Here is a 13311-nt window from a genome sequence, read left to right on the forward strand (position 1 = left end):
TCTTCACTTTTTTGTTCCCGAATTGACTTTCTAAACTATCTAAGAATTCTGCCATTTCCCTTTGTTCTTCTTGTTCTGTGGTTTTGGTGTCTGTTGATGGCCCTGGGGTTTGGCTGCAATGAATGGTTTCCTTACTTTGTTGTGTTTTAAAGTTGTGTCAGATTGTGAGGTTGCTGATTGAGAGATTGATTATATTGCTGTATGATTTTCCTGGGTTTTGGATTTTGTAGGTTGGGGTGGGGGTTATCAGTTTCCTTATCCATGTTTGTTTTGGTAATTTTGATTGTGATTCATGGTTTTCCAGTGGGTGTTAATGAAAGATTTTGGTTGATTTCGTCTATCGAGGGTTTGACTTGTGTTATTTCTGTCCTTGCTGAGTCATTAATTAAAATCGGGAGTGTGTCGTCTAAGTCAGTATATTCTGGTCCTGTACTCGGGTGTAATTTGGGAAAAGTGACATGTGAGATAAAGGGAGGAATTGAGTTTGGACTACTACTTGTGGTTTGAAATGCAGCTAGCCTGTGTGAGTTTGTCTGTGGGGGGTGGTAGCCTTGTGACTGCAAAATTTAATGTTCTGACCAGGGTGTCAGTGGTGGTGGTTGGGTTGGTGTCTGCTCCCACTATATGTTATGGGTTGATTGTTTGGCGTAGTTTTTTGGTGGCTTCGACAGGGGTCATTAGGGGTCCTGTTTGGTGTTGGGGTTTTGGCCATTTTGTTTGAGTAGTTGTTTTTTCTCCTATCCAACTTAAAGTTCCTGAATGAGGTTTTATATGTTGGTTCTGGTTTAGACATGTTTGAGTGTTTAGTTTTTTACTTTTAGTTTTGTTATTTATTTGTTAGTTTGTCATTAAAGTATTTATATGTTATTTGTTTATTGTTTTTACTTGGGTTTAGTTAATATAATATAGGGTACGGTAATATTTGGATTATTTGAATATATTGCAGTTAGTTATATGTTTCAATGGCCCGTTGCAGATATACTCACTTTGTTTACAATAGTTTTATTGTCGTGAGGTAATGCTGCTATGGCGGATGTTAGTATGGTACCTAGTGTTTATGATCTCGATATCAGTTGATTCAACTGTTTGAGCCAATAATCCCTTCCTACGTCTTTGTCTAATCTGATAGCCTGGGGAGGTTTTGGAAAAAGATACCAAATCTGTAATCTTGAGAACCTAGTGCGTGCATCTAGTTTATTCAGGATTAGTAAAATTTATGTTCTTTGTTCAGTGAACTTACTTTGTATGTTAGTTTTAAGTTTGATAATTATGCTTTTATTAGTGTTTTATTTAAATAGTTATTCAATTTTGATTAATATTGATTTAAGAGATTTTATGATCGATTGAAATTGATTATATTGATGTTGAATTGTTGTTTTTATTTCACATGACGGTAAATCTCCGTGGTTAACAATAATTGTTAGCATGTAAGAATACCATCCAGGTGGGTGCTAACATGGTTCCTAGCGCCTGTTGCATTTTTAACTGAACATTATTTCAACTTATCAGATCAATTTTCTTAACTGGTAGGAATGATTGAATATTTGGTAAATAGCGTTATATTAATGTAAGTTACAAGTTTAAAGGTTAAATAGGTGATGTTTTAAAATAGTTATGGGTTAATTAAGTAGATTTGATGTAGAGTTAATAGAAATTTGAAACATGGCACAGAATAATGGTACCTGAAGGTTCAAAAAACTTACTATTCCTCTTTTGATTAATCTATGATTACCTTTGTTAGGTGGTATTAAATGGTGGCGAGGCTGGCTGGTAGGTTATGGGGCTGGTTGTGTACACTGCTGGGCCGACTGGTAGTGGTGGCTTTCTTTGAATTTTGCATTCAGAAAAAAAAAAATTCCCTGTGGCCAACTTTCCCCGTCTCCATCAAGAGGACATTGTCTGAACAAAGCTAGAAAAGTGTTTCTATCACCCAGTCCTTAACTACCAACATACAGCCAAATCCATTAGATGACAGAATTTGTTTTAACTTTACTGTTCCATTTGTTTTGCCTGTATAATCCAATTTCCGTAAACTGACACAATGTTGGAAAGGCTATCTAAATGTCTGTACATGTATAATTTTTAGTCCATTGCTTTATACATATGAGCATTTAAGTTGTACTCAAAGGTTATTCTCTGCATTCACGGGGACCGACATAACTATTTTTAGTGAGTGAGAGTGGAGAATATGACCCAGTTACTTTAAATAGAAGATTTCGACCAGAGCATAACAGCGACCACGTGATCTGATGTAATGGTCATTCACAGCACTGAATGTAATATCTAATAGGTGTTTTCCCTGAGGTGGCGCTACGAAAACCTGCTCAAAATGGTTGATGCTTATAGAAGGCATCGAAAGGTGCTTCCATGAGAATGGTGTAGAGGCATCAAAAAGCGCTTGTATGCGAATGGAGTAGAGGCGTCCAAAGGCGTTTGCATGAGAAAACAGATTATTAATTTATTTGGGAGGGGGATATTCCGAAAACGCATAATCCGAGCACAGATACGCATAAGGCATAATGTAGTGTAAAAAAGCGTAATAGTTGGCATGTATGCACTAATGTGTGAGCTTCTTGTGATTGTTGAAATTGTTCAGATTTTTGTTGCTGGCAGTCTACAAACAATTTCTTGTCAGTCAGGATTGTTTACCAAGGTCAACAGTTTGAGTACCATTGAGTAACAAGTCGACAAAAGTTGCACAATAATACCAGTACTGGTCATTGGAAACGACAAACCTAATTAAGCAACACCTTTTTATCTGATTTCAGCCCATTATTAAAAGATCATCAAATTTGTAGTTGCCTTTGGTGGCTAAACATTTGTAATTGTTTAAGTCATGATAGTCATTACTGAATAAAACCAAAAAAATGGCAAAGTTTGTTGATTTGAATTACTACAAAGGAAAGGACTTATTCAATTATTTAAACCAGGTCAGCTTTGTCCTTTTTTGCAATGTGAATATAGATGGATAGATAGATGGATAGATGCTACTATTCAATGAAAAGAATACAACTGTTTATCAGTGCTAGGGCAATTTTTTTTCGGTTTTGCTTTACTCGTGCAATTAATATGGCAGGAACAGTTTATTTGACAAAATATAGATTTGTAATTAGAGAGGGAGTGGTAAATATGACATTATAGTATATTTGACCGTGTGCAATAATGGGTACGAATTGTCCATCACTTTGGATATGAAATGACCATCACCTTGGGTACGAAACGACTAATTTCTACTGGGTATGAAACAGCTTGAGTACAGATTGACCATAAGTCTATTGGATATCATGTGTTTATTTGTTCACCTCACATGGTGGGAAATATGATCACTGCCAGCACCACAGAGATTAATATCATTGCTTACAAGTTAAATATCGGTCATCCATGTACTGTATTATGTTACACAGTACACATGATTCGCAAATTATAAGCAGTGATATGAGCCCTATGGTTGTAGCAGCCGACATGAATTTATTTTTGTTTTAAAGATTAAATCAGGTTGAGAGGTAGCAATAATCCATTGGAACTGTAGTTTCTGAAATTACTGAAAGTGATTAAGGTTCACTCAAACTTTATAAACTTTTTAGTTGAACAAAATGTTTACAGTTGCTGCCTCAGGATTGAATCTCATTTTTGGACTTGTTTTCCAGCATGACAAGATCAAGACATGGTATATATATATATATATATATATATATATATATATATATATATATATATATATATATATATACAGTGGAACCCCGCTATAACGCGCCCCGCCATAACGCGAATTCGGATATAACGCGGTCGTAGCATGGCTCCCGAAATTTCGTATATTCATTCACACATGGAGAAAAAAAATTGGGAGAAAAGTAAAAAAAAACAAAACAAGAAATTAACTTCATTTTGGGCATGAGATTAGTTGTGACTTTTAAAATAATGTGATCGTGGCATGGTTCCTGAAATTTGAAATTCATTTACGTGTATTTTTATCGGACCGTGAAAATATTTGTTTAACGTACGAGAAATAGTGTGTAAAACGTTTATTATAATTTGGTGGAAAAATTCGCGTATGACTTTTAATAATAAACGATCGGAACTTAACAATTTATCCTGGTTCTTTAAGTGATTTTGGAGAAGTGATCGTGTATGAATTCTAAAATAATACGATATATATAACGTACGAGAAATAGTGTGTACAACGCTTGGCTTCTGAAATTTATCAATTTGAACAGGTTGTGGTGAAGCTCCGTATTCTACTCTAGAAGAGAAAACTGGTTTCATTAGGTTTTTGAATTGTTAAGCCGAAGTAAACATTATCGGAAGTGTTACTTATTACGGATCCATGAGTAAAGCCAGTAAATCGTCTTTGTGATTGTCTTCCATGAATTCTGTATACAGTCGTTGCTCAAACAATAGCCGACATGGGCTTCTTATTTAACTGCAATCACAGCCAAGCAGCAGACAAAGTTGTGGTTGATACAAGAGTCGCACAATTTAATAAACATCAAAGGACGAAAGCCGCCAACATGTATGCTGTGCTTGGCGGTGTGATCAAACAACAAACAGTTGAAAGTAAATAATATCCACTTTATTATCTGTAAATTAAAAGGGTATGAAATTGTACATCCGTTCAGCTTAATTTTGTTTTATATAAAAAGTGATTCGTAACCATTGCAGGCCTTCATTACTTAGTTATTGAGCTTTATCTGTGTACGTTGTTTGCTTATATAAAAAAATATTTTACTGTTATGGAAAAGCAAGTTCAAAAACGCAAGTCGTTTTCTGCTAAAGAGAAACTGTATGCCCTAGATCAACTAAAGAAGGGCAAACAACAAACTCAGCTTGCCAGAGATCTAGGAATCAGCGAGTCCACTTTGCGAGGGTGGAAAACAGATGAAGGAAAGCTCCGTAGTCTACCCAACATTCTTGAAGTGGAAACTGGTTTACAGCGTAAAAGGGTTAAGTTAGCTAATGACAATGTCCTAGATTCAGCTTTGTACCAATTTTTTGTACAAGCTCGCTCAGAAGGTGTTCCAATTTCTGGCCCAATTCTGAAAGCCCAAGCAGAGAAATTTGATCGCCGTATCAATGGAGATGATTCCAAATTTAAGGCGAGTAATGGCTGGCTAGACAGATTCAAGAAAAGGCACGCTATCAGCCAAGTTCTTGTGTCTGGGGAAATCCGCTCCGCTGACAAAGAGGCTGCCAATTCCTACCCGACTGGGCTTAAAAAGTTGCTGGAGGACGGTTGCTACACAGCCGACCAAGTTTACAACTGCGATGAGACTGGTTAATGTTATAAAATGTTACCCGATCGCACCCTTGCAACCAAGACTGACAGTCACAAACGAGAAGGTTTCAAGAAGAGGAAGGACAGAGTGACTCTCTTATTTTGTGTTAACAAGTCTGGCAGCCACAAAGTCAGACCTCTGATGATTGGAAAATCGAAAGCTCCCAGATGTTTTCATCATGTAAATATGAAGGCACTTCCATTCCAGTACACTAACAGCAAGAATGCTTGGATGAATAGCTCCATATTTGACGACTGGTTTCACAAAACATTCGTTCCAGATGTTCGGGCTCATTTACGAAAACTCAAGCTGGAGGAAAAAGCTCTCCTCCTGCTGGATAATTGCCCTGCCCACCCCCCAGCGGAAAATCTTGTCAGCAGTGATGGCAAGATCAAAGTTTCGTACCTCCCGAAAAACACTACGTCAGAAATCCAGCCACTTGACCAAGGCATAATTTCCGTATTTAAACAAAATTATCGCCGTGAAATGATAAAGGGAATGGTAGCAGATAATAACGCATCCGTCGACACATCATTGGCATTACTCAACTTAAAAGAAGTATTAATTTAGCAGTTTTCACATGTTTCTTTTGATGTTCACAAAATCTGAAATAAAAGTTATTTGCACGCTGAAATCATGCGTTGATTGTTAATTATTCTTGCAGTTGTCGCATATGATAAAATTTTAGCGGTATGAAATTTGTACGGACACCGTATGTAGACCCGGGAATAGCTGCATGCAATGGCCGTACGATATCAGACGGCAAGTAAATGGTTTCAATATTTTGTTCATCCTATATTTTACACGACGAATTCAGACTATTACAAAATTATTGAATATTTTAAATCTGTACGATTTTCAATGAAATTACATCCATTATGGATGAACTGCATGCCACGACGGCACGGTAGCATACGGTGTTGATACACTTTTCATGATATAGCGATAGTCTGGTATTATCGGTCAATCTGTATTATCGTTCAAACAAATAAAAATTAGTAAATGTTTTTAATGCACAGTAATAACCTATAAATATAATAGCCTTCGATTATTTTGAATATATCTTAATTAATGCATTCCAGTTAATATTCATCTGATGATAAGCCGACTTTTGATCATTGTACATGTATACACGTATATGTTCTCGGAAAAAAAGTTAAATATTTTAAAACCCCGCATTAACGCGACCCCGCTTTTAACGCGATCCGATTTTATGGACCCCGATCATCGCGTTATAGCGGGGTTCCACTGTATATATATAAAGTAACCACCCTTGGGAAAATGCAAAATTGGCCTTATTACACAGGTGGCCTCTATACAGAGGTTTATCTCATATTATTATTCTACTTACACTATCAACAAAATTGTTTAATGTGTATTATTCAATCATAAACTGTGTAAACAGTATGTTGTTGTATGCCAGTTTAAGCAGACAAATAAAAAGACCAAAAGAATGATTTCTAATGCCACACCCTGTGATTTAAATAAGAAGGTAAAGTACATGAGGGCATAAGTATGAGATAATAAATGCACATTGATTCACATGAAATTTCTGTATGAAAACAATGGTTTCCTTGTAAAGCACAGGTTGAGTTTAATTGCACTGGCAGAATAGTCAGTATCGCTTGACTTTACTGCTCATTGCCTTCTCAGCTGTCTGGGCGGGTTTAAGTGAGAAAGCTGCCAGTAATTTCCTGTTGGTTCTTCCTCCACCATCTATAATGGCCACCATATATATAGCCTATCTTGCAGAGAAATGTTGCTGAGGCACAAAACAGCCAACCAACTCACAATGACTGCTTAATGCCAGGTAACCATTATATATGTGACATTTATGAAGCAAATTTGAAAGGGGCAAATTGGTACATCCTTTGAGGCAAGGTGATATGGTAAGATCAATGTTTGGACAGTGTGTGTGTATATATATATCTAAGACACAGACATGTTACGTTTTCTCTTTTGCAAGATTCTGATCAATTGTCCAGACTTCAACGGCTGATGAAACTGTTGTCTGGACCAGATCAGCTGTCCGCTGTCAGCCAGGAACAGGAAGGTCATATAGATGATATCTACCAAAGGGAACCAGCTTCTGAAGATGACATAACTCATAGCAATGATACATCAACTAGTCCAATACCAGACCAGGAAGTTAAATTAGAATACTCCCAGCCAGCAGAATTGTCCGTTACCAAGGTGGATGGTGGACATGGTGTGGAACATTCAGACCAAACAAAAAGCACTGTTACTGTTCCACTGAGTAAAGCAAAGTCCAGTGAGAAAGAGAAGAAGAAGGATGTAGTGATGGAAATCATCCATTTGATAAATGAACATGCCGACAAACTAGAGAAGGATACAGTGAAATATGCAGCATTGTCAATATGGGATTTTGCAGGGCAGTATGCCTTCTACACGACTCATCAAACATTTCTAACGAGTCGTGCACTGTATCTCCTGGTCATAGATCTCAATCAGCAAATCACAGATCTCATAGAAGATGACAAATGTTTCCTTGATATGGAGGGGATAAAACCATGTAAAGTTCATGGTAAGTAGAATGCTTTTAGCCATGAATAACAAACCAAGAGAATGGGAGTGTACAGAGAGCTAGAGGGAAAGGTTTCTCTTGAAGCTTGTATGTAATAAACTAAGACTACTGTAGTTCTAGGGAGCTGTTTTGAAAAAACGTTAAAATTACATATTGACACAAGTTTTAAAAAAGGCATAAGAAAGTAAAGGGTATTGTTATTTGCACTAATGTATAATGTGTATTGGAGCAAATGGTATTGGTTATTAACACTAATGTATAATGCATATTGGAACAAATGATATTGGTTATTGACACTACATGTATAATGCATATTGGAACAAATGGTATTGGTTATTGACACTACATGTATAATGCATATTGGAATAAAGGATATCGCTATTTATGCTAAATGTATAATGTGTATTCAAATAAAGGATATTGGCATTTTTACATGAATTGTTAATGTGTATTGGGATAAAGGATGTTGGTTATTTACATTAAATGTGGAAAACATATCAAAATAGTTCAAAAACTGGTTATATCTTTGATCAGAATATATTTACTTTGTACATTGTAAACTGTCAGATATTTGGTATAACACATAAAAGTTGTAAAATATAATATATTTGCATTTTTCCATACTTATTTGCTTGCAGAACTGAAAGTCAACCCCAGAATGGGTGTAACAGTCCTGTGTACATAACTTTTCACCAAAGTTTAATTGTATCTTTGTAGACTTGATGTAACATTGTTGAATTTGTTTTTATGTAATTTATGTTATTAATGGAGGACCATAAGGAAATTCATCTAGAAATTAAAATTATTATTATTATTATCATTATTTACTTGATACAGTTATATAGTAAGTAGTTTCTGTTTTCTTCAGACCTGGTTGAGATTTGGATGAACTCAATACACACCTGTGCACCATCACTTCATGCCAACATTCCTCATGTGATTCTGGTTGGCACACATGTGGATAAGCTTTCAGAGGTATATTAAGTTAGAATGTAATTCTTAAAATTTGCATTAATATTTACTTAAAGTTGGTATACACAGCTTTGCCTATTGTATAGTTTTCGCTTTTGTCTTATATTTGAGGATATGAAGAGGAAAGTCTGAAAGGATTTATTGAAAGTAATAAAAATTGAATTGATACGATTTACATTTTGTTGATGTCTATAGAGACAGCATCAAGTCAAGTCCCATTGTCTGATCTTAAAACAGTTTCTGAAATGAAAATTGGACAATTACTCAGGATTTAAACTCCCGGATTCATTATGATTAACATGGACACCTATTCAGATTTTAAAATGTCTTTATCATTACGATCAATATGGACACATCATCAGGCTTTAATATCCCAGACTCATTATGATCACTATGGACAAATATTTAGTTCCATATGTTTGTCTTCCTCATCCATGAATGTTGTCTCTAGAATAGACTTGAATACTAGTTTCATTTATTTGAGGTACGGCCTGTCAGTCATGGTAATATACTAAGACTAAGTAACACCAGAACACCTGATTAGTAGGTGTGGAATTTTTTAATGGACATCAACACAGATTAGTATTATTATATCTCCTTACCAGAGTTTTGAAGTAGGCTTTGCATCCTGTCAAGTGTGTTTGAGATCATGTTGCTCATTAGACAGCATTAACAAACATGGACAATTTATGTTTTATAGAGAGGTTAAACATTTTTGAGGTTCATGGTCCCAAGCTCTCTACAAAATACTATTGGACTTGCTCGTTTTCAAGGAATATGAATCTGATAGACTTCTGTATGAAAAACAGTTTAAAGGGGTTTCATAGAGGCATTTGCTCTTGACAAGACAACATCATTTGGCCATGACCATTGATTAGGACATTTTAAGGGAGAAATAGTGAAATTAAAATGAAAATGAAACTCAACATAACAGTATTCATTACTTGTAGAAATGCATTATTTAGTACTGAATTACTGAATTCCTATATTTGAATAAATAATTATGAAAAGAGTGAATACTGAAATAATACAATAATTGATATGTATTGTCTATGGAGACAGGTGGTTTTAATATGAAGGTGATAGCTATATTTAGGATAGATTGAAATAGAGAGAAGTGCAGGCATATGTGGAGGGACAGACAATTAAAAGTAAACAGTCTGACAGAGAAGTATACAATAGATAGATTGATACACAGAATGTCATGTTGCTAATAAATAAGCAGCAGTGGTCATTAGTATGCTTGATTTAGAATGTAAATGACACTCAAAAATCTGCATGCATGTGAAATGATCACAGTTTAATTCATTTTATTTACAGAAATCTCGAAAAGATGTCATTGAAAAGTACTTTAAGGACCTCCGCTACATTTTGAAAGACAAGCCAACAATATGCCACCTGATGGATGATGTTGTCATTGATAACACCCAGAGTGATCCCATGCTGGAAACACTGAAAAGAAGAATTTTTGAATTAGCATCAGAACAGTCGCATTGGGGGGAGGAAAAACCTGCCCGCTGGATTCCCTTGGAACAAGCAATCATGATGCTAAAAGATTCTGGTGTGAAGGTAAAGCTAACAGGAAAACTTATGACATTTATTGACCTTCCATAACTTAAAACATTTATTGACCTTCCATAACTTAAAACATTTATTCACCTTCCATAACTTAAAACATTTATTCACCTTCCATTCACCTTCCATAACTTAAAACATTTATTCACCTTCCATTCACCTTCCATAACTTAAAACATTTATTCACCTTCCAAAAGTCAACGCATTTGCATACAACTTATCTATTCATCCATATTTTGCATTTCTCATTTCTGTAATAAATGTATAACTTTGCTTTACATGATCTACTTGTTCCGAACTTAGTTGATGTCATGTACTTGGGGTAAAGAAGAATCCTATTGATTTTAAGGTCAGAGACTCTGCAGGTTAAAAAAAATAGTTTCTGTGCAAAAACGGCATTTTTCAACCATATATCTTCAACAAAGATTGTAGATGGCTTACTCTTTTGGTAAGGTTTAATTCTACTGTTATTGGAGTTGAAAGGCTAAAGGTCATGGTTACTGAAATGGAAGAAAAAAGAATTTTGCATAATTTTGTAAGTCATGTACCAAGTCAAGATAAGTCTAATAGCAAGTCAAGTCATAATACCAAGTCATGGTGAGTCTAATACCAAATCAAGATAAGTCTAATACCAAGTCATGTAACTCTGTTCCAAGTCAATGTAAGTCTAATAGCAAGTCAATGTAAGTCTAATAGCAAGTCAAGGTAAGTCTAATAGCAAGTCATGGCAAGTCTAATACCAAGTCATGTAAGTCTTGTACTAAGTCATGGTAAGTCTATTTTGTACCAAGTCAATGTAAGTCAAATAGCAAGTCATTGTTAGTCTAATAGCAAGTCATGGCAAGTATAATACCAAATCAATGTAAGTCTAATAGCAAGTCAATGTAAGTCAAATAGCAAGTCAATGTAAGTCTAATAGCAAGTCAAAGTAAGTCAAATAGCAATTCAAGGTAAGTCTAATAGCAAGTCAATGTAAGTCAAATACCAAGTCAATGTAAGTCTAATAGCAAATCAAGATAAGTCTAATACCAAGTCATGCAACTCTGTTCCAAGTCAATGTAAGTCTAATAGCAAGTCAGTGTAAGTCTAAAAGCAAGTCATGGCAAGTCTAATACCAAGTCATGGTAATTATATTACCAAGTCATGGTGAGTCTTGTACCAAGTCAAGATAAGTCTAATAGTAAGTCACATTAAGTCTAATACCAAGTCATGTAAGTCATGTACCAAGTGAAGATGAGTCTAATAGCAAATCAAGTTAAGTCTAATATCAAGTCATGTAAGTCATGTACCAAGTGAAATTAAGTCTTAATACCATGTCATGGTGAATATAATACCAAGTCATGTAAGTCTAATACCATGTTTAGATAAGTCAAAGTAAGTCTAATAGCAAGTCATGGCAAGTCTAATACCAAGTCATGTAAGTCTTGTACCAAGTCATGGTGAGTCTAATACCAAGTCATGTAAGTCTTGTGCCAAGTCAAGGTAAGTCTGTTAGCAAGTCAAGGTAAGTTTAATACCAAGTGATGTAATTTTAATACCAAGTCATGCAAGTCTTGTACCAAGTCAAGGTAAGTCTAATACCAAGTCATATTGAGTCTGGGGCTCCAAGTGACCAAGTGGTCTAAAGCGCTCTTCGTTTTAGATCACTGTCATCTCACCTCTGTCTGCATGGGTTCGAAGATCAGATTCGGCTAATGTGGGTATGTGAGAAAGATTGCCAGTAGCTTCTCGTGGGTCGGTGGTTTTTCCAGAGTTTTCCCGGGTTCTTTCTCCACCATTAATACTGGCCTCCATGTATAGCCTATTGTGTGTGAAAAATGGCAATAAATCCTACAACAGCAACAAATAATGAGTCTAATATGAAGTTAAGGGAAGTCTAATACCAACTTATGGTGAGTCTAATACCAAGTCATGTAAGTCTAATACCAAGTCATGTAAGTCTAATACCAAGTCAACTAATTCTGATACCAAGTCATCTAAGTTTAATACCATGTCATGTGCATCTAATACCAAGTTATTTAAGTCTTGTACCAAGTCAAGATAAGTCTAATACCAAGTTATTTAAGTCTTGTGCCAAGTCAAGAAGAATCTAATACCAAGTCATGGTGAGTGAGTCTAGTACCAAGTTATGTAAGTCTTGTACCAAGTTATGTAAGTCTTGTACCAAGTTATGTAAGTTTTGTACCAAGTTATGTAAGTCTAATGCAAGTCAAGATGAGCCTAATAAGAAAATAGTTTTCTACTCAGCTCATGTTCATGGAGACATGTTGGTTACTAATCATCTGTCAACATCACTGTGATTGTGCCTACATGGATGACTCTGTAACAAAACAAAATGCCTTGATAATTTGAACTAATGAATAAAGTTGACCTGTTTGGAATATTTAGGATGATTCAGTCCATATGGCTTTTGGAATGAAACAATTCTAGGCCAGTGTAGTCTACTCTAGTAGTTCATTTACATCAAATCATCTTGTTACATAGGACATCCCATCCAAGTCAGTGCAGTGGATGGTTATGTGATATTGTAAACGTAATTTCAGCTATGAAATCAATATGATGTGATGCAGATGTAGAATTTAGCATTCAAATGTAGTTGAAGTGATTTCAACTAAGTGTAATGTGATGAATATTGGAACTCTAAAGGATGTTAACAACAGCATTAGAATAAAATCAACTACAGCATTAAAATACAGCCAACTACAACATTAGCATACAGCCAACTAAAGCATTAAAATACAACCTACACCATTAAAATACAGCCAACTACACCATTAAAATACAGCCAACTAAAGCATTAAAATACAACCTACAGCATTAAAATAGAGCCAACTACACCATTAAAATACAGCCAACTAAAGCATTAAAATACAACCTACAGCATTAAAATAGAGCCAACTAAAGCATTAAAATACAGCCTACATTATTGAAATAGAGCTAACTACA

At 35.3% G+C, this 13311-nt stretch overlaps 1 protein-coding gene across 2 annotated transcripts in view; it reads left to right on the forward strand.

Moving 5' to 3' along the window:
- The window catches only part of LOC149773266 (uncharacterized), a 175393-nt gene that overhangs the window by 10466 nt on the left and 151616 nt on the right, over positions 1-13311 (forward strand). For both annotated transcript variants that reach the window (XM_089946537.1, XM_089946536.1), the window contains exons 2-4: positions 7240-7818; positions 8687-8793; positions 10111-10359. In XM_089946537.1, the coding sequence (XP_089802663.1) occupies positions 7240-7818; positions 8687-8793; positions 10111-10359 (935 nt within the window). The remainder of the gene's footprint in view (positions 1-7239; positions 7819-8686; positions 8794-10110; positions 10360-13311) is intronic.

The sequence above is a fragment of the Sinohyriopsis cumingii genome, unplaced genomic scaffold (genome assembly GCF_028554795.1).
Source record: "Sinohyriopsis cumingii isolate HCF-2022 unplaced genomic scaffold, ASM2855479v2 utg000721l, whole genome shotgun sequence".
Taxonomy (NCBI): domain Eukaryota; kingdom Metazoa; phylum Mollusca; class Bivalvia; order Unionida; family Unionidae; genus Sinohyriopsis; species Sinohyriopsis cumingii.